The following is a 21,907-nucleotide window of genomic DNA, read 5'->3' as shown; positions in this document are numbered from 1 at the left end:
AAAAGTGATAATATATTACAAATGATCTAAAATAATAATTTCTTTTTACCATATTCATCATCTTGCCTAATTAATTCCATCTAAGTCAATGTTATGATCATATTTATCATTTTGCAAACTAACTTTTCCATTAAAAATTTCATCATCATCATCAACCATTACTATCTCTTCTTGTTCTTTTATTTTAATTTTTTTTTATTTCTTCTTGGCATTTTGGTTTTTTAAACTTATAACAATAATGAGAAAAATAAAAAATAATTATATTGTCAATTAATACCTTATTTATAGTATAGTAAAGAAATTTGTAAATATGAAAGTGAAGTGTAAATGTGTACAAATTTTGTACCCAAAAAAAAAAAAAAAAAACTTATAGACATGTTATTTTATTATGATAAATTAAGTAACTTAATAATTTTGTGTTAAAAAAAGTTTAACAACTTGTTAAATTCAAATAACAAACACAATTTAAAACATATGTCTATATATTGTACGATACGATACAATTCACACAATACGCACGCTATATCGTATGATTCAATAGTACTTCTGATATGTCTTTACAATACGAAACTTTTTACACACAATAAGATATGTATCGTACAATACATATTACTGACAACTACATATGAAACAAAAGTTAAACTCCCTCTAACAAATTAGCAAGGGTTATTTTTTCTTTTTTCTTTTTTTTTTTTCTTTTTTTTTCAGAAAAAGGATAACAGGGCATTCCATGGATATCAGCAGCCAAACCATAATATTTAAGAGCCGAGGGCTTGAGGCATTACAAAAGCTGATGGCAATCGCTGAGTTAACGAGAATTTCATTAGATGTTATTTTCAATCCCATCTAAAGACCATTTTAAAAATAAGCAAATAACTAAACTGAAACAGTTACCAAAATAATAACTTTACAACAAAATTATTTATAAAGTTTCAACTTATTGTATCTACTTCTGATGATTGTGTTCATTATCATCAGATCAAAACACCAATTAGTTTTTGGTGTATACAGAGATTGAACCTCAAATTTCTTATTCAACCATAAAAAACTTTTTTATTTAAAAAAAAATAAAAAAAAATAAAGTAGATACATAAAACCTTGTTATTGGCTTTGCCTATAAACTCTACACATTTAACATTATAAATTATACTATAAAACACAGGATGCTAAGTAACAGGAAAATGGCATGGTAATCTAATTTACAAGGCAAAACTATACAGAATAAAGCTCTTTACAAACGTTCTTAGTTTTGCACATTTAGTGGACAACAAAGATCAACCAGTAATGCAGTTCTCCCACCGACCATATCTTGAACTAAAGCACTCTCCTCCAATATGCTGAGCATTCTCAAGAAATACTTCACGGGCACAGAATTCCCAAGCTCTCGCCATCTCTCCAAGAGATATGGGCTCTGAAAGGATGCGCAGAACAACGCTGAACTTTAACTTTGCATTTTCCGATAGTTCTTTAGACTCCTTATTGTCATGGCTGTGTTTAAAAAGAAAACATTTTTAGTAAATCCAGCAATTCATTTATTTTAGTTTGAACCTGAACCTAGCATACTAGCTATAAAAAAAGGAATTCAAAATTTAGGTTTCAATTATTTTTAACAAACCACTGGATCTTAGTCACGAAAATTCATTAAGGTTATATAACACTTAAAAACATTGGATACCACATTAAAATGTGTATGTTGTAGATCCATGTGTGGGTGCTTATGCTCAGATATGCACCAGATTAAATCACAACTCATCCAACCTCAATCAGATACCAAAATGTCTAGTGAAATAGAGAAGTTTCTAATCTCTCACCTCCAGCGGACAGTCATCCCATCAAAGATTGTAGGAGAAGAATTCGGGTAATCAGCAGGAACAAGCAACCATAAAGAAAGCACTGGCAGCTGTAATCAGAAAGGGAAGAGCAAATAAACATTCTAGTAAAGAATTCAAATAATATGTTTTCTGAGAATTTACAGTACTTACCATATGGGATGAAGCATACAGCAACTTCAAATTTTGACTCAGAGCCACAGCGCTATAGGAGCATCTGATAACAGTTCCTTCACCAGTTTCAATAGAAGCAAGATCTTCAGTCGAATCTAAATCTATCATGGTTTCTACTAACTGCTGGTTTATGCATTTGATTTCATTCCGGAGTTCATTTTTTGGCTGCAACATTTTGTGAAGAATAAATCCATGTCGAAGATTTTAAGGACATGCACATCTCAATGAAAAACGAAAAGGACGAGAATAGTGGACTTAACCATAATTCAATTTTTAAGTACAACAAAAGAAGTTGATAGTCTTGAGTTAAAAGTGCACTGACATGGATAGGGGAAGAGCCAAAATAAAGTCATATGGACAATAAACTGAAGATCTAATTCACCAATTTGAATGACTAATACAACTGATAATTTGTTCTGGTGATCGTAAAAACTAAATCATGAATAGCATAAACAAGGTGGAGACCTGAAAATAGTAAACAAAATATGCCTAAGTCAACTTACCATGTATCAATTGCATAGACCAAACATGTACCACATTGCAAGTAACTTTGCCTTTAATATCATAACAGGAAAGTATTTTATCTTTCCAATCATTTTCAAAATGTTAGGCTATTCATGCATAATATATACAGCATATGTTAACATAGGAAAAAATTGCAGACCAGCCGATCTACCATAGGTATGGAAGGGGAATGGTTCTAACAGGGCATGCAACACATTAAGGTCCAATTATCAACAACAATCCACTAAATAGCAAATGATTTAGGAGCAGAATGCATACCTCAATCCTGGGCCGCTTGATCTGATATCTTGCAGTTGAATCTAGGTCACTTAAATCATCAGCTAACCGCTTAAAACTACAAATTTCATTGGCAGATAACAAAGTTGCATTATGGGCCATGTAACTGATCTGGTGCTTCATCTTGTCCACAAAAACATGTCCATTTTGCAACCTGTAGTTCTTTGCTTGTATTTGACATCTCATTCTACACGCCAAACCCCCACCAACAGAACCTTTGGATACATTATCAATTGTGGTTCCAGCTATCATATCAATTTCTTGAACAGAGGCACTCAGTGCTTTTTGTGAAACTGATTCAACCTGAAAAATTGTTTGATTTCTCAAAATCCACTATATAACATCAAATTGAGAAGTGATAAAAACTGCAGTGAAGATTCTCTTATGAGTAATGGGTGGACCAAGACACGAATGTTAAAAAGTCTTTCTTCAAAAAGAATAAAGAAACTTTAAAAAAAAAAATTGTCTCAATAACAGTGATAACAGGTAATTTATATGCATTATTATTAAAACTTTGTTGGACAATGTATATTTTTTCTTAGAGCAATGAAGGGAGAGGATATACTTACCGCTTTAAGTAAGCGCTCAAGTGGCTGCTTTGGAGCAGCTGTTTGCTGATTGCAATCTGAGTTTGAAAGTACAGAAACAGAAGAGGGGCGTTTCTCAAGGTCTACTGGTGTTGCAGATGGAAACACTGTACCAGCTTTTGAAAGAGGTGACCCTAGATTTCGTTGGCTAACTTGAAGAGAAGAACTCTGATATATTTGAGAGGTGGAATGAAATTGGACAGGATTTCTTGGTGGTTGAGTTTGATCAGGATGTTCCAAGTCAATTGAGTGACAACACTGAAGAAATCCTGAACTAATACTGGGTTGGGCATCTTCTGTAAACACTTGTTGCTTCCTCTGCTGAATCAACTGAAGTTGATTTTCTTGCTTTAGGTTCTGTGGCTGCATTGTTTGATGTATTTTGTGTTGCTTCTGTTGCTGGAAAGTGATGATAGTAGAACTCTTCTGAAACGAATTTATAGTGGAATCAAGTGTATTCAGACTGGAATTATGAGAAAATTTTGTCTGTTTTGATGAACCGGTGATTGCTTGGTGCACAGGCATGGGATAATCATGCTGCAATGGACTAAAAACATTTCTTTTCTCCAATCTCGTTTGAGACCCAGACTGAAGTGAATTTATCATTGTTGGTTGTGAATTAGGAAACCCTTGCTCTATTTCTGAAAGTGGAGATATACCAATTGGAGTGCTTCTTGAGGGTAACTTCACTGGATGAAAGTGGGGTCTCACATTTTTGTTATGCTGCAGCTGAGATGGTTGGGATTGGCAACCAGAAAGTTGAAGTTGCTGTGCATGTTGTTGTACAGGCACAGAATTTTTATTCTTCATGTTACTATGATATACAAATAAAACAATTGCCTGTAAATAACCCTGAAATTTCTGCTTAGAGAACCGTTCAATGTCACTTCTGGGAAGTTTTAAAAAAGTTTATCATTTTCCCAATTGAAATAATTGATTTCTTGAAATTTTCAGGATTTTGTACCTGCAGAAGGAAGCAGATAGTTTAAATTCAGACAGATAGCAAACAGGATGCCAAATCAAATCTGGTAGTGACATATCAACAACAAAATCAATTAGTTGGATCTGGCATCATAAAATGACAGTAAAAGGTAGAATGAATGAGATACCTGCTGAAACATGTCAACTGCTGTCTTCTGTAATCTTTCCAAATCTTCTAAGCAATTCTCCCTCACAGATTGTAGCTGAAAAGCACACTCAAATGCATTAACAAGCAAGAAAAAGCACCAAATCTTATATTAAATTAAAACAATACATAAGGAGTCCATAGCTCATGAATATGCTGACGCTTTCAGCACAAGCTATAAGAAGTCTCAACTCCCATCCCACCATGAGAATTAGTATTACAAGCCTAACACTCATATACTCCCAATGTCCCATTTCATTAGGCTTGATTAGAAAATCCAACCTTTTAAGGGAATATCTTTTAATGTATTGTCTCTCCAAAGAGAACTTCATATTGGGACATCCCAAAATGGAATAGACATCTAACAAATTGGGACGAAAGGAGTAATAAGAAGTGCCCAAAAATAGGGGCAGGAGAACATGCTACTTTGTCATTGAGGTTTTTTTTTACATTTTGAGCAAATCATAAAATCCTCAAAACTTTAAGATACTATCAAGTATCAACCTATATGTTAGTAAAAAATAGCCTAGCCTGTAGCAGATATGTTTTTGTGTGTGTTTATACATACACAAGGACATACAGACATGTTTGTATGTAAATATTTAATAACATGCACAAGTCCTAATCCACAAGTTCCCTACTGTTTGGAATCCTATATTGGAGAAAATTGGGCGTAAGTTGGTTGGTTGGAAGAAGATGTATTTGTCGAAAGGTGGAAGATTGACGTTGCTTAAGAGTACATTATCTAGTCTTTTGACTTTCTTTTTGTCTCTTTTTACTATCCCTACACATGTTGCCAATAAAATTGAGAGGTTGCAAATGAATTTTTTATGGGAGGACTCCAAGACACATATGGTGGGATGGGATAAGGTGTGTGCACCTCTGGAAAATGGTGGGTTAGGAGTAAGGAAATTAACTACTTTCAATAAAGCCTTACTAGGGAAATGGTTATGGCAGTTTGGGGTTGAGGAGACAAGGCTTTGGAGAAGGGTTGTAGCTCTAAAGTTTGGTGAAGAATGGGGGGGTTAGACTTCCAAGCTAGATAGAGAGGTACATGGGTGTGGTTTGTGAAGAAGCATTCGAATGGGCTGGGAAGTTTTTAGTAAAAATATTCAGTTTGAGGTAGGGGTGGGGGATTGAGTGAAGTTTTGAACAAATCAATGGTGTGGGGATTATCCACTTCAATTGACTTTTCCGGTTGTGTATGGGATTGCCTCCAGTAAAGGGGCATCAGTGGCCTCTTCTCTTGAATGGTTAGGGATAAAGGGACAGAGAAGCTGGGATGTTCGTTTCATTCAGAGACCAAATGATTGGGAAATGGGTGGTGTGGATGAATTTCTCCGTACTTCGGGCTCTAATTTACCTCTAATTGAGAATGGAGATCATATGCGATGGAAGCTAACGAAGACTAGGGATTTTGATATCCGATTGTTTTATAATAAGTTAAGAGGACCCTTGCCTATTATATTTCCTTAGAAAGGTGTTTGGAAGGTTAAGGCCCCTCGGCATGTTTCTTTCTTTGTGTGGACTGCTGTATGGGATAAAATCCTTACAGGTGACCATTTGAGGGGTAGAGGGATGGACTTTGTAAACTGGTGCATTATGTGTCGTAATGGAGAGACGGTGGATCATTTGCCACTGCATTGTGGTAAGGCTTACCAGTTGTGGAGTTTGGTGTTTAGATCTTTTGGGATTTCTTGGGTCTTGCCAAGATCAGTTGCGGATACTCTCTTTGGTTGGTGGAATTAGCTTGGAAAGCATTTGTCTAGCATTTGGAATTTAGCTCCGCTATGCTTAATGTGGTGTTTGTGGAAGGAGCGAAATTGGAGGACGTTTGAGGACATGGAAAGTTTTGATGACCAGTTATTGGCTTCTTTCAGTGGCTCCCTTTTTGATTGGTTTAGGGCTTGGGGACTCACCTCTAGTGATTCTCTCCCTATATTCCTTAGCTCCCTTCTTTGTAATTAGTATCTTTTCTTTCTGTTTTTTATCTTCTTTTTCTGTAATTTTTATCTCTACCTTATGATTTTCTGCATGAGGTAGTATTTTTTTTTTAATATACATCTTTATTACTTATCAAAAAAAAAAAAGGTTGGAGATTATCAAGCTATGAAGCACAGACATGGAATAAAGGCATTAATATCAGTGTTAGACACATGTTGAACATAAGTATGCTTGAGACATGGCCTAATGCAATTCCATGGGGCATCTAACAAAAAAAAATATTATTTATTTTGGATTTGATTAAGACATGGCAAAGACACAGCCAGAGACAAAATTTGAAATACAAAGAACAAATTGAAAAAGGATGGAGATTAAATTACTAATATGCCTCTAGAATAGAAGTGAAAGGATAAATAAGTGGAGGTGCAATTTTGTGATTTCCTTCAATTATGCCCTTATTATGGGACAAGTGGAATATTATCATGGTAGCAAAACTAGTGATCTTAGGTTCGAACCTTGTCCCACTCTACCTCCTATTTAAAAGTTATAATTCCCAAGTGTCCCACTTATCGAAGGTAAATGATTAGATCAACTATTTCCTAACAACTAATTTTTTTTCGAAAAATGATAGTTTATCAATATTTTTGATAGGTATGATAGTTTATCAATATTAATTAATTAATTAATTGTCCCTACCATGGTGTGTCCTAGCTTTTCAAGAATCATCATGTCACTGTATCCAGTGTAATGTTTGTGTTCATGCTTCTTTAGTTATCAAAAATTCCACAATTGTAAGTCTATATTACCACAAAAAAAAAAAGACAATATATGTTGCAAAAGCATGGTAGTTAGATAATCCATAACACTAAAACAATTTTTTTTGGATATGTAACACAAACTATTATTTAAAAAGAACAAAAATACCTTTTGATATGCCCAGTCATACCAATTAGCCACATTTGTGAGTTCGTTTGGAGCAAAGGAACCTAATGATGCTTCAAGAGAAAAAGAGAATTTATTGAAAGTAGGACTTGATATATTCCAAACCAAAACACTGCCCCAGTAAAGAAACTTCAAGAAGAGAACTAAGTAATCAATAATAACACTACAAGAACATGAGGTTTACTAGCTAAAAAAACACCAACATTCATCTGTCAAAATTTTTTAACAGAAGTATAAGAATGACAATAAAATCAGCAAATGAATGAATCTTCTCATACAGTTAATATGTAATACACACACACAACGAAAGGTGCAAAATGTAAGGGCTAAATGGAAGGGCAAAAAAATGACTATTGCTTTTTTTTTTTTGTCTCTTTGGAAAGTAACGTTTCATTTAAAGAGAAAACAAGAGGGGTGAGGCACCTCTTATATAAGATGCACTGGCCAGCAAAAGTTAATCACCAATGGAAAGAAGATGCAGCCAGAATAAGGTAGCAATAGTTTGCCAAAAACATAAAATAACCTTAATAGGAAGAAAATGAAGTAATCCCAGAAAAATTATAAGTTTCTATCAAACATAGCATGCTTTCTTCATATTTTCATTGAAACTTTATAAGGGATTACAAAGATTGACTGGTCAAAGACACATAATAAAAATGGTTTGCAAGAAAAATTATTAAGTAGTCTAAGACATTCCCAAGACACAACTTACTAAACAATATTAAATCTAGACATACTTGGATACTCCACACCTTATTAGATAGTCAAATACAATTTTGAAAACAAAATTTAAAAGAAACACTAATATCCCAAAGAACTAACATATTTATAAAAATTCCAAGCATCAAAATTCTCAATTTATTCAAAGATCTTAGTTAGCACCAAAAGCAGATTGCAAAACATATAACAGATCGTTTGCAGTAGATGCACCTTCTTATACTTACACTCTGGTTTTTAGTTTTCATAGATATTGTATGAAATTCAATTAATTTTACAGAAGTGTTCTTAGTCCAGCAGAATTTTGTGTAATTAATATACACAGAGAACTGGTTTCAGTGTAATCATCCCTTTTCTATCTGCTGAAGATATTTGAGCAGCTGATAACTGCAATAATTAAAACCCTTTGTTTTAAGAGCATCCCAATTTGATCCATATACACAAACTATTTGGTGTAGAAATCTTTCAATTTATACTTCATTCCCTAACTTTTTCTTTCATCTCTTGGGTCCAATATATGAATTATCAATTTATTTGCAAAAAAAATTCTTCTGGATTTAGATTGGCCAATCTAGTCAGCCAATGTATAAGAATCAAAATATAATTTCTTGTTATTTTACATTTTCAGCAATCAAGTCAACCAAAATAAAATAAAATTTTAAGAGTACCAAAAACAAATGAACAGAAAAGGTTTACAGAGTAATTCCAAAATTTAAGATTACCATAAACAAATGAACAGCAGGTTATGCTGCAATTAAAGAGCATTCAACAAGGTTTAATTTCATCAAGAATACAAATATACCTGTTGACTCTTCATGGAGCACTCTCTGTGATTGAATTTGCTTCTGCTGATCAATTACATTCTGAGACTGAAGCAAGACAGCTGATGTCTGAAGCATTTGCTGCATAGTTTCCTCTGATAGATTAAGTTTCATTGGAGAACCTTGTAGCTGATGAAACTGAGTTGACTGTAAGGTTTGTGGGACCTCATGTTGTGCGGCAGTGACCTCCACAGGTCGAAGCATGGGTGTCAGAGGCTGATGTGACTGTAGTTTCAAGACATTTGACTGAGGTGCAACCACCTTTTGCAGTTGCAACACTCCAGAAACATTACTTGGCAAGCCAAATGGCTGCTGGAATGTATTTGATTTGTACCCTTGACTCAAGGAATTTTGCTGCTGCTCTGAAGTATTTATTTGCTGCATAAATTGCTGATTCCAATTAAACAGTGTAGCACTTGACTGCTGCTCTGGCACCTGTTGATGCAACTGTTGTGATGAAATTTTCTGCTGCATGTGTTGTTGCTGAATATTTTGTGATCCAGTCTGCTGCTTCTGTGGAAGGCGATTATTGTACAGCCTTTGCAACTGGTGATTTTGCAACTGCTGAGGTTGGTCTGGCTGGGAAACCACCAGTTGCAAAGGCTGGCTTGCAGACATCTCACTCTTGGTAGTGGCAATAATTGGTTGCAGCTGATTTACTGAATTTCCCATTATGTTATGAGCAAATCCAGGCACATTCCGCAACCTTGAGCTGTCCCCAGTTGCATCTGCCTCAGAAAGCTCTGTACCTGTAATAGATCATGGATGGCAAACACAGCATTATATTGGTAGACATAAAGCAATGGCATATGCAGTTTATCAGAATTGTGAGGTTCAATGACTATTAAGCTGCTTAATATCAGGTAAAATGCTTCTTTTTTTGCAAGATGTAAACTACAATTCCTTGTAGTTGCTTATATAACCCATATCAACCTAATACATGCTTGCTACTCAACATACACCAGCACAACACACACTTATATACAGAGCAATACAAATCCAAACAATTCAGGGTATAAAACCAACCCCAGGTGTTAATTCCTTAAGTGTTTCTATCTCGCTTGGTACTATATCCCAGGTACGACTTTACGTTGAGCTCAATGTGTTCATATGAACACCCTGACTTGCCAAAAAAAAAAAATTACATACATAATTATTTTTAAACTAATCTGTTTTGTCTACCCTAAAAATAATATTGAACACTTTGACTTGAGAATTGTAAGAATTTGGGTTCAACAAAAATAATCTTGGCCCCCAAACATAATCCTTAACCTCTTAAACAAAAAAATGAAAGTCCAAAAAATAACAACAATAAACATTAGCTCATATAGCAGCAAAAATAGCTCAAACAACAACAATATTAGGCCTAACAACAACAAATGAACAAAAAGCCCATTCAAAACCAAAATATAAGAAACCTTAATCATTCAAATTCATTATTCGTTCAACCCATTTCATTAAAATAATCCCTAATTTCATTTTTCCTAAAAATGATACCAAGAGAGATATTGTGGCTATGAGTTCTTCTTAGCGGCACCAACAGCTCTACTATGCTCAATAGCTTTGCTCACAGTCAGTGTAGGTGTCATCTGTTACTCTCTCTCTCTCTCTCTCTCCCCATTTTTCTCTTCTCTATAATCATTTTAGACTCTCTCTCACTTTATTACTTTCATCTCAACATTCTTAGTTTTTACTTTATCTCTCATTAGTCCTTTTTGCCTTTTTATTTTTTTAGTAAAACTTCATGTACTTTTTTTTTTTTTTTGGATAGATAACATAAAAAGTTCATGTATTTGCATGTTTTTTTATTTTTTATTTTTAAATCAATATATTCATGTTTTTTTTTCGTTAGACTTTATATTTTTTAATGACTATCTTAGAAAAAATTCCTAGGGTCACCCTGCTAATTCCTAATTCTGTATCTTGCTTGGTGTTAATTCCTAGGTTTAATTTTATTTTTCGGTTCTTGTTGATTCTCAATCCCCTTTAAGAAGTTTTCGTGCATCACTAAGTCTCTTGTTTTCTTTCCCTTGTCAAATTTCCCAAGTTCATAAATATATCCCTCTCTCCGTCCTTCACTTGCTATATAATTTGTCATAATTCTAAAATCTAATCATATAATTTGTCATATGTCTAAAATCTAATCTTTTGCAACCTCCTTTTGGTTTCCTTTCTCGCTCCCTTGCATTTTCATACGCCCCCAGATTCTATATTTATGTAGACTTCATAACTATTGATCTTTAACAAACTACAGTCTGAACTTCTTCATTTTACCACCAAACCTATTTGGACGATGACCCACATCCTCTACATTCTCCAAGTAACTTTTTAGACAAAATTATTATAATACAACTAGCCCTTTCCCCCCACATCCTATCAACATATTCATCTATCTATCATTTTTATTTAACCATTCCATCTCTAAACAAAACTTGCTCTTCCCTCCTATTAAATTCCACCACATAATTTTTATGTTTCCCCTTCCTCCATCGTTTCTTCTCCATCTTCCAACACAAACATCTAGTGTCATCAACATCTATTGTGTTATTATACTCTACTAGTATCTCTTTACAATCTTTATGACATCCTTTATCAACCTTTCAAGTAAAGATAAAATAATTTAGCATGATTCCCACTTCTCGAACCAAGTGTTAAAGCACTCACATCAATAGGTTTAAAATAGAAAAATGTGTAAAATTTACACAGTTTTGCCTGAAAATGACTCACATCATTTTTACACTTTGTAAAATTGCTATAGTAATTGTGTAAATTTAAACTAACACTATTCATTTTGTATTTATTTTTTTATTCTTTTTTTATCTATCCCGAGGACAAGGAAGAGAGTGGATGGTGGTGTTGTGTGTGAAGAAAGAGAAAGAATTAAAAATAATCAAGAAATTTTGATATTTTAATGAAATGTAGTGTAAAATATATAATCTGATGTGGGGTTTTTTGTAAGGCAAGTATATAAAATAGAATAAGTAGGTTCTTAGGCTAAAATTGATGCAAATGATCGTAGCCAATATTAAATCATAAGCCACTATGTAATTAGGATAGCATCCTTGACTTGCTTCTTAATGCATATCTCTACCCTCCATTTTCCTCTCAAAACTAAACTACCTTTCCCGATATGATTATTCAAGTCTCCCCCAACAGAAATTTTTTCTTCATTGGTATCCTTTGAAACAATTCATTCATATCCTCCTATAAATGTTGCTTAATGGATACTTCTAAACTTATTTGAGGATCATATATGCTAACTATGTTAAATGTTTATTCCCCTAAAACAAGCTCTATTAACAAATTTTTCTCCTATCCTCTTAACCTTGACATCATCCTCTTTAAAGCTTTTATGTACAATTACCCCTATCCTTCTCTATTATTGCTTGTTAAATAACAGCAACAACTAAAAAACATTTTGGCTCCACAAAAGAAGTGCAAGAAAAGTGTATTCATTACAATGAAAAAGGACAGGATACCTCTTAAGACATTCTATAAATAAACAGTATGTTACAGCAAACCTTAGCAAGGTTTTTTTTTATTATGATTATTATTAGTAACTAGTAAGTTACACACACATCCAGTGGGTCTTGAACCCATGACCTCACGCTCTATCCCATTACTATGGGAAGATGATGTATCAGTTGAGTTATAGGCTCATTGGAGCAAAACATGGCATGGCTAACAACTTCAAGTATGAGACAAATAAATAAAAGACATATGAGTAAAAAAAATTAGCAGCCACTGAACTTTTCTTTTTTTTAATGTTTCCTTGCATGTTGAGTTGAGGTTGAAGGAGGAAAGGAAAGATAAACTGTGCAATTGATAGTGTCTAAAATCCTGTTACCTTGGCTGGATGAGGAAGTAACAATGCTGCTGCTTGAGTTATCCATCAATGCCATCTTCTTACATATTCCTTTTAGATAAACATCCTGAGTACAGAGAACGTGGATATGTCCAATTAAAACTGAAGGTCAACTTCACAGCCTGTGCATAGTCTTAATGAAAACAATAAACCAAAGTTACGCATAAATGAAGATTGAAGAGGTACTTATTGTTATTAATTTTTCTGTTTAAAATACATCACACAATTCCGCAGGAAAAGAATTGCTGCAATTTCATCATAAGTTTTCAACTGATAGATTGATCCATGTAGCAGACAAGAGAGATACCAACACATATTGTGAAGAGCAAGCAGAAAATAGGCCAGAACCACATTGATCAGAGTTCCCCCATCCGCCAATCCTTCCATAATTTTTTTATTTGTGTTCCATTTTTGGGTTATTTTTTAAAAAGCTTTATCAAGAAGTCAACGGGAGGAACAAAATGAAATTTTTTTTTAAAATATGCTGCAAGTATGTCCCAAACCTAATCCGGAACAAAATTGACACAATTTGAGTAGAATGTCAAATGAGCACCCAAACCTAAAAAATTTGAACATAACATATCCTTGCCCCCAACGAGCTTCTCCATAAACAAACTGCTTATATTTGCTAATCATTGTCGATGAAGCCATCAAATAAGAGTCAAGTTGCTGTCTTTAGTGTGATTTTCGGTTTCAACATCTTTTCATAAATAGCTCCAAAATGGAGGGTCCAATCAAAGCAAGACTCATATAGTTTTAAATTTCTAGTTTCTTGATGATTAAGTAGGTTTTTAAAAAAAATAAATAAATAAAAACGGTGAGTTACACACACACCTGATGGGTTTTGAACCCACAACACACCTGTAATTTAAACTAACACTATTCATTTTGTATTTATTTTTTTATTCTTTTTTTATCTATCCCGAGGACAAGGAAGAGAGTGGATGGTGGTGTTGTGTGTGAAGAAAGAGAAAGAATTAAAAATAATCAAGAAATTTTGATATTTTAATGAAATGTAGTGTAAAATATATAATCTGATGTGGGGTTTTTTGTAAGGCAAGTATATAAAATAGAATAAGTAGGTTCTTAGGCTAAAATTGATGCAAATGATCGTAGCCAATATTAAATCATAAGCCACTATGTAATTAGGATAGCATCCTTGACTTGCTTCTTAATGCATATCTCTACCCTCCATTTTCCTCTCAAAACTAAACTACCTTTCCCGATATGATTATTCAAGTCTCCCCCAACAGAAATTTTTTCTTCATTGGTATCCTTTGAAACAATTCATTCATATCCTCCTATAAATGTTGCTTAATGGATACTTCTAAACTTATTTGAGGATCATATATGCTAACTATGTTAAATGTTTATTCCCCTAAAACAAGCTCTATTAACAAATTTTTCTCCTATCCTCTTAACCTTGACATCATCCTCTTTAAAGCTTTTATGTACAATTACCCCTATCCTTCTCTTTTATTGCTTGTTAAATAACAGCAACAACTAAAAAACATTTTGGCTCCACAAAAGAAGTGCAAGAAAAGTGTATTCATTACAATGAAAAAGGACAGGATACCTCTTAAGACATTCTATAAATAAACAGTATGTTACAGCAAACCTTAGCAAGGTTTTTTTTTATTATGATTATTATTAGTAACTAGTAAGTTACACACACATCCAGTGGGTCTTGAACCCATGACCTCACGCTCTATCCCATTACTATGGGAAGATGACGTATCAGTTGAGTTATAGGCTCATTGGAGCAAAACATGGCATGGCTAACAACTTCAAGTATGAGACAAATAAATAAAAGACATATGAGTAAAAAAAATTAGCAGCCACTGAACTTTTCTTAATGTTTCCTTGCATGTTGAGTTGAGGTTAAAGGAGGAAAGGAAAGATAAACTGTGCAATTTATAGTGTCTAAAATCCTGTTACCTTGGCTGGATGAGGAAGCAACAATGCTGCTGCTTGAGTTATCCATCAATGCCATCTTCTTGCATATTCCTTTTAGATAAATATCCTGAGTACAGAGAACATGGATATGTCCAATTAAAACTGAAGGTCAACTTCACAGCCTGTGCATAGTCTTAATGAAAACAATAAACCAAAGTTACGCATAAATGAAGATTGAAGAGGTACTTATTGTTATTAATTTTTCCGTTTAAAATACATCACACAATTCCGCAGGAAAAGAATTGCTGCAATTTCATCATAAGTTTTCAACTGATAGATTGATCCATGTAGCAGACGAGAGATACCAACACATATTGTGAAGAGCAAGCAGAAAATAGGCCAGAACCACATTGATCAGAGTTCCCCCATCTGCCAATCCTTCCATAATTTTTTTATTTGTGTTCCATTTTTGGGTTATTTTTTAAAAAGCTTTATCAAGAAGTCAACGTGAGGAACAAAATGAATTTTTTTTTTAAATATGCTGCAAGTATGTCCCAAACCTAATCCAGAAAAAAATTGACACAATTTGAGTAGAATGTCAAATGAGCACCCAAACCTAAAAAATTCGAACATAACATATCCTTGCCCCCAACGAGCTTCTCCATAAACAAACTGCTTATATTTGCTAATCATTGTCGACGAAGCCATCAAATAAGAGTCAAGTTGCTGTCTTTAGTGTGATTTTCGGTTTCAACATCTTTTCATAAATAGCTCCAAAATGGAGGGTCCAATCAAAGCAAGAGTCATATAGTTTTAAATTTCTAGTTTCTTGATGATTAAGTAGGTTTTTTTAAAAAATAAATAAATAAAAACGGTGAGTTACACACACACCTGATGGGTTTTGAACCCACAACCTCACCCACCACCTCACCCACACCTAGAACTTATAAGGGGTGGAGGTGGCAATTGAGATAGACATCTTTAGATTTAAATCAGGTTTTATTTTAGGTTTTTGTTTTGCAAGTAATGGTTTCATTTGTAATGAGGATCAGATCAGTAATTTTTTGCAACTCCTACAAATTGAGGAAATTTCAGTAATAGAGTCAAGTCTAGAATTTTTTTTGAAGATTCTAAGTTTCTTGAGTTTATTTGTTTTCTTTTAGTCCAAGTTAGCCTTTATTTAGGCTTATTAGGTCTTTAGTTCACTAGTCAAATAGGACTCGTATTGCCACTAACAGAAGAAAGAGTCCTACACACTAGTGCTCAATGTACTCAAAGAAATCAAAGATTTTGATTAATTGATATTTGAGTTATCTCTTTTCTTCTGTACTATAAAAAGAAAAAGGAAAAAAAAAAGTAAAAAACAAAACAGCACAGACATTTAATTATCCCTCTATTTTGACTAGAATAATATAGGCACATTAAGTCCAACAGAGACATAACTGCCATCCTCATTCCATAACCGTGTGCAATTTTTCATATTGCTATGAGAATCAATGTACAATCTAATATGCAGTAAACGTGCAATTTCTTAGTTTAAATAGAAATTGGGAGATCCACTAAGAATAAAGAAAAACATATGATTATCAAAAAAAAAAGAAAAACATATAAACAGTTGCTTACCTCCTTGAGTATATTAAACTGTAAAAGCCCTACCAAGACCCACCAACTTTTTTGAAATCAAGAAAGGTTTCAAGGGCTCAATTAAACAAGATTGCACATTGTTATACACCAGATAGATCATTGCTGAAACATATTGCATTATTCAAAATCTATTAATAACTGGGTTTAATAGTAATTGTTGAGCTACAGTGAGACCAAATCTACCCAACCTTGGCCATCTCAAACTCAAGCATTCATTTTGCTTCACAAGTTCATTAAGTAAAGGTGAGCACCAAAGTCAAAAAGACTTAACATCACAAAAATATTTAATGGTATTTGCAATAAATGGCACTTCCTCTTCCCACAAACAATTGGTGGAGGATGAGATTCATGGGTCCTAGACAGCTGCATAAGTAGTATTTAACAAGCAATAAATCAAATAAATCATTAGAAAGACTACTTTAAGTATACAACTCCAAATCTAAAAAGAAAAATGAAACAAAAATAAAAAGAACCATAAATCATAGTTGAATGGTAGAAGAATGAGGTTTATGCAAAATCACGTTTCATATTTTGTTATTGACAAGTCACACACATTCAGTGGATGCATCCACGACCTTATGGGAGAAGGAAGTGTCATTAAAGCTAGACTTCATTGGCAATACACATTTGGTCTAAGTAAATAAAAAATTACTACTTATACTAATTACTTTTTTTCTTTTAACAAAAGATGGTAAGCATACAAGTAATTGTTAAAAGCCAAGAACTAGCACTGTGAATTAAAAAATAAATAAAAACAAACAAGGAAGTTGCTGAAAACTGTGATTGACCAGTGTACCTTGGTTGTTGCGTAGCGGAAGATCTTTTCCTCAACTTGTGCCGCAATATTAGTAAATCGATTGAGACTATTAGGATCAGAAGAAGACACCCTACTCATTAATTTTAACAATCTGCCCATACAACAGTTACACTTTAATAAAATCCAGTTACAACATCATCATGGAGCTATAGGCAATTGAAAATTAGAAAAAATAATAATTAATATATAAATATATGATATCACAAATTAACCTAGGAATATTAAATCTGCCACATAAAACTAAAATATTCATGAAATATTAAATCTGACAGACAAACTATCAAATACAAAGACAAGTAATTAAGCACGAAAGCAGCAAGTAGATCATAAATCATGAAAGCCAAAACTCACATAAAATGTTCAGACAAATAAAAGCTCAATGCAGATTCACTTATCCAAATTTGTTCTTTTAAAAGTAATAATTAATAGTATGTTACTGTTTTAAGTCTTAAGTTACACCTAAAACATCACTTTTTCATTAGTAATAAACTTATTAATAATATAGATTATTAATAACTAAACGAAATACGAAAGATTACGGACGAAATGGAAGTGATTCCATAAAATCTATAAAGAGTGTTGCTATTTGTAAGACCCCACACAATGGGACCTATATTATGAACCATACAGATATGACACAGACACAACCATTCATCAATTCTTAAAACACACATGTTTTATCAATTAATGGCTTGAATACATGATTAGTCCGTAAAGTTTAGGGTGATCACGTTTAACTGATGTGGCCAAACTAAAAACGCTCCGTAAGGACTAAAAACAAGTCGTGACTAAAAAAAGATAGCTTTAAACTTCAGAGAAGTACTAAAATCGCTTTGGCCAAAAAAAAAAAAAAAAAAAGCCAGGGAATACACAGAAACCTTGCTTACAGCTTTCTTTGATTTTTCGCCCTGTAATTTTCTTCTGTTCTTCTTCTTCTCCTTCTTCTTGTTTCTTCTGTTCTTCTTCTTCTTCTTGTTTGGCCGGGGAAGAGACAGAGAGAGAGAGAGAGGAAGTCGAAGAGTTCGCGGTATTGGAATAAGACTATGAAAATGCTTTTTTTTTCTTTTTTTGAGAATAAACTATGAAAACGCTATTTGAATGCTTTGAGGGTTGGCCCTTTGCTTTTGTGTCGAGACTGGAAACGTGTACTTTGCTTTTATAACATTAATTATTGGGGTTCAGATATCCTAATTTTCTCAAGGCATTCTACTAAATAAATTTACTTAAATTTTAAAAATATGAATTTTGTTATGTTACTTATAATAATCTTAATTGTTTTATTTGTAATATTATTTTATTATTTTAACGGTACGTTTGGTACATTAAATAAAAATTACGACATGAATTGTAATTTTTATTACTAGTAATTAAGTGTATTGTAATGTAATAACTAAACATATTCATTAATTTGGTTATGAGTTATAACATTATAATAAAACTTAATATTTATTTTAGGAAATATCTTACTTATACAATTATATCTCATTAAAATTGTTATTTTTAAATTTAAGAGAGATATGTGTTATTTTTTATGATTTTTTATTTTTATAATTATTAGATGTATATAGAAAGTTTGTTTATTTAGAAATATATTAAATTTTGAAATTATTGCACTTACTAATGAATAGTTAATACAACCCTTTAAAGATGAATAGTTATTCCTCATTTTGAAGAATAGCTATTCATAAAGAATTACTATTCTTTATATAAAACCATAATCAAACTAAAGAATAATTAAACTATAGGAATATTTCAAAAAAAAAAAAAAACCATAGGAATAACTATTACATTACAGCGCCTATTACAAACATGCCCTAAGAGTACTGTTAGTGGAATGTTGACATGGTAAAATTTATACCCTTAAATCATAAAAGAGTCCTTAAGATTTAAAGAAATTTATTTGGTAGAGTACTTTAGAAAATCTAGAAAATCTAAATCCTATTTATTGTTGCACAAGTTGAATCTCACACGGCCTATCTTTTGTGCACTAATGCACTCCATATAGGCAATGTCCTAATTTTTAAAACTTAGTACATAATCCGTGTATACCTATACTATTTATAAGAGGATTCTCTTCCTAAGGCTGAACTATTATTTGGTTTAAAAATACCCCTAAACCCTACGTTTAATAGGGACAAAACTCAAGGACAAGCTGGTAAAAATATATCTCTAACTTCACATAAAATGCCTACAAAATAGGATACTCTCCTACTAATCCATGTCTTCAAACAAACTTATCCAAAAATTAAATTAAAAAAAAAAAAAAAGGGTTCTCAATCCACTTTGATATTTCCCTCAAGACCATGTTTTTTTACTTTATCAAGACTCACTAGTTTCTTTTATTTTATTTTTATGTTTTTTTTATAAAATATTTTCCAATTTCCTTAATTCCTAATCTCACATACACTAGACAAAAACGAAAAAGAAAAAAGAGCAACATGTGATGAAGCTAGTATACTTGAAAAGAGTCCCCTAAGTCAATTCTAGTCTAGACTCTTGCAAATCATGACTCTTTAATTTATGTAAATAAATACCGCATATAATATATATTAATAATTCAATATTTGGAATGAAGAGATTTCAACTTTAGACATCTTCATTAAAATATGAAAAGGTTTTAGTTGAGCTATAACCTCTTGTCAAATGCTAAATATGTTTGGTCAGTACATACCCCACCACACGCCGACCCAACCATCCTTACCCCCTCAGAATCTTAATCCTCTTAAGTTGCAACCTTCTTCTACAAGCACATCCCGTTCTTAACAAGCCTTCACCTTCACCTTCACATGGGGGAACGGGGGAAATCTGCTTTTTTTTCACATTGACACAAAGGTCTGCTTCTTGGCTTTTGACGGAGGTCGTATGGATTCTTATTCCATTACTAAAAAACGGGGTAGGTATCATGGTTCTATCCGGGTTCGGATTGGATTATTGCATGCTTGGTAGAGTTATGCCGTTGGGATTTTAGCAAGCAACATTTTTTTAAACGATTTCATGAGAATTATAAATTTTGGAGTGCTCTAGTAGGCTAAAAAAGGGTGGTTTTTTTGTGGAAATATTTGAGTATCATAATGGGGCTAGACATGGTTGTTTGTTTTTTCCAAAGGTTTTTATAAGGGTGGCTAGGCTTTTCTTGAAAGGAAGTTAAGTGATTTCTTCTTGGGAAAACCTGTTTCTAGGCCGGAGAAGGAGGTGGCTGATGGCGGTGGTAGGTTTGTAAAACCCACCAGTAATCCAAGGAACCATGTTTGGAAAGATATTAATGGTCACGTGAAATTAGGAAGTGATTTAGATTTGGAGAAGCAGTTTCCTAAACTTTCTGGCACTTTAAATCAGAAGGAGGGATTTGGGGGATTTGATTTTATTCAAAAACAAATATCTCAACCGACCTTGTATCTGGAAGGCCAATAGGTGCATCTTCTTTTAAGTGGACTCAGGCCCATTTTTCTTTAAATATATCTATTGAGCTTGATGGTAAGGGCCAACGTGTGGTGAAGTGGGCCAATTTTGTTCAACCTAAGTCTGTTAAGGACGTTATAGCACCTACTAGACTTGGGCCTGTTAAGCAAGCACATGGTGGGCCTATTAAGCAAGCCCAAGATGACCTTTTGGCCAAAACTCAGTAGATACAAACCGGTGACTCAAACCACCTGAAAACACAAGGATTGTCACGATTTTGTGAGCGAGGTGAAGGATCGAGCTCCCACGACTTTGTCAAGAAGTCAACGCTAGTGGCTCCTTGTACCGGTGAGATGGGAGGGGATTTTTCAACTTCCAATAGGGGTTCCAAGATGGTGGTGCAGACGGGTTTTGTTCCGAGTCACGATTTTGTGAGCGAGGTGAAGGATCAAGCTCCCACGACTTTGTCAAGAAGTCAACGCTAGTGGCTCCTTGTACCGGTGAGATGGGAGGGGATTTTTCAACTTCCAATAGGGGTTCCAAGATGGTGGTGCAAATGGGTTTTGTTCCGATGGGTTATCCAGGCATCGGCGCCGAGGTGGGGGGGGGGTCCCTTCCACTGTTTCAGTTGCCGATGTCCCAACGATTGACTATCAGATCAATGGGGTTATGGAGGCTTTGTGTGTTTCAAACTCTGATGGTCAACCTAGCTTCATCAATACTGTGGATTCTTCTAAAGTGGGGTGTTCGACGACACCAATAAAGATTGCTGAGGTGTCTTGCCATCAGTCTTTATTGGAACAAAACTGTTTTTCTCCTATTTTTGAATTGGTTTTGGGTTCTTTCGAAGAAGAGACGTTGTTGTTGAATTGGGTTCATCCCATGAGGTCTGATAAGGACGAGAAGGATCATTAGTTGATGGAATTTGTACCTCTGGCTCAATGGGATCCTAATGAGGGTCTGGTTTTAATGACAGAGGAAGATGACCCAGTTGACATCTCTGTGGAAGATGATTTGGAACCTTTGGCTTGAGTAAGTAAGAAGGTTAAAGGGTTTGGTAAGTGGGTGGGTTTCCCCATCGATTCCTATGAAAGGTAGTGTGTTGAATTTTTTCAACGACTTGAGAAAGTGTGGGAGAAACAAGCTATGGCAGGTAGTCTTTGCCGTACTACTTCATCCTCTACAAAAGGTATGAGGGAATTACGGAATATAATTTCTACAGTTAATTATGATGGGCAAGCTGGTAAATGAACCAGAGAGATTGTGAAGTTCAATGGGTTGGGCTTTGATGGTTGTCCATAAATTTGAGACTTTTATCTTGGAATGTGAGAGGATTTAACAATCC

The 21,907-nt window shown here is 33.8% G+C and overlaps 2 protein-coding genes across 2 annotated transcripts; both read right to left on the bottom strand.

The window, feature by feature from the left end:
* Positions 1-1,274: 1,274 nt before the first annotated feature.
* Positions 1,275-4,201, bottom strand: LOC115951631 (mediator of RNA polymerase II transcription subunit 15a-like). The gene is made up of 5 exons (XM_031068799.1): positions 3,374-4,201; positions 2,787-3,107; positions 1,983-2,168; positions 1,812-1,900; positions 1,275-1,488 (listed from the first exon to the last, which is right to left on the bottom strand). Exons 1-5 carry the CDS (start codon positions 4,199-4,201, stop codon positions 1,275-1,277), a joined length of 1,638 nt encoding a protein of 545 aa, XP_030924659.1.
* On the bottom strand, positions 4,179-18,081 carry LOC115951275 (auxin response factor 7-like). The gene is made up of 7 exons (XM_031068460.1): positions 18,051-18,081; positions 17,143-17,254; positions 14,745-14,829; positions 8,923-9,690; positions 7,386-7,456; positions 4,501-4,575; positions 4,179-4,355 (listed from the first exon to the last, which is right to left on the bottom strand). Exons 2-7 carry the CDS (start codon positions 17,239-17,241, stop codon positions 4,275-4,277), a joined length of 1,179 nt encoding a protein of 392 aa, XP_030924320.1. The 5' UTR covers positions 17,242-17,254; positions 18,051-18,081; the 3' UTR covers positions 4,179-4,274.
* Positions 18,082-21,907: the final 3,826 nt, after the last annotated feature.

The sequence above is a fragment of the Quercus lobata genome, chromosome 7, assembly GCF_001633185.2.
Source record: "Quercus lobata isolate SW786 chromosome 7, ValleyOak3.0 Primary Assembly, whole genome shotgun sequence".
NCBI classification, from domain to species: domain Eukaryota; kingdom Viridiplantae; phylum Streptophyta; class Magnoliopsida; order Fagales; family Fagaceae; genus Quercus; species Quercus lobata.
Note: the sequence above shows the minus strand (reverse complement) of the source record. Positions and strands in the feature narration are given on the sequence as shown.

Coding starts and splice junctions, on each gene's coding strand:
- LOC115951631 (XM_031068799.1), bottom strand. CDS start 4,201: ATGAAGAATAAAAATTCTGTGCCTGTACAACAACATGCACAGCAACTT. Junction 3,108..3,373: donor TTGAGCGCTTACTTAAAGCG/GTAAGTATATCC, acceptor ACAATTTTTCAG/GTTGAATCAGTTTCACAAAA. Junction 2,169..2,786: donor TCAAGCGGCCCAGGATTGAG/GTATGCATTCTG, acceptor AAAATGTTGCAG/CCAAAAAATGAACTCCGGAA.
- LOC115951275 (XM_031068460.1), bottom strand. CDS start 17,241: ATGAGTAGGGTGTCTTCTTCTGATCCTAATAGTCTCAATCGATTTACT. Junction 7,457..8,922: donor GCTCCATGAAGAGTCAACAG/GTATATTTGTAT, acceptor TTTCTCTTGAAG/CATCATTAGGTTCCTTTGCT. Junction 4,576..7,385: donor ATGACTGGGCATATCAAAAG/GTATTTTTGTTC, acceptor TGTGCTTTTCAG/CTACAATCTGTGAGGGAGAA.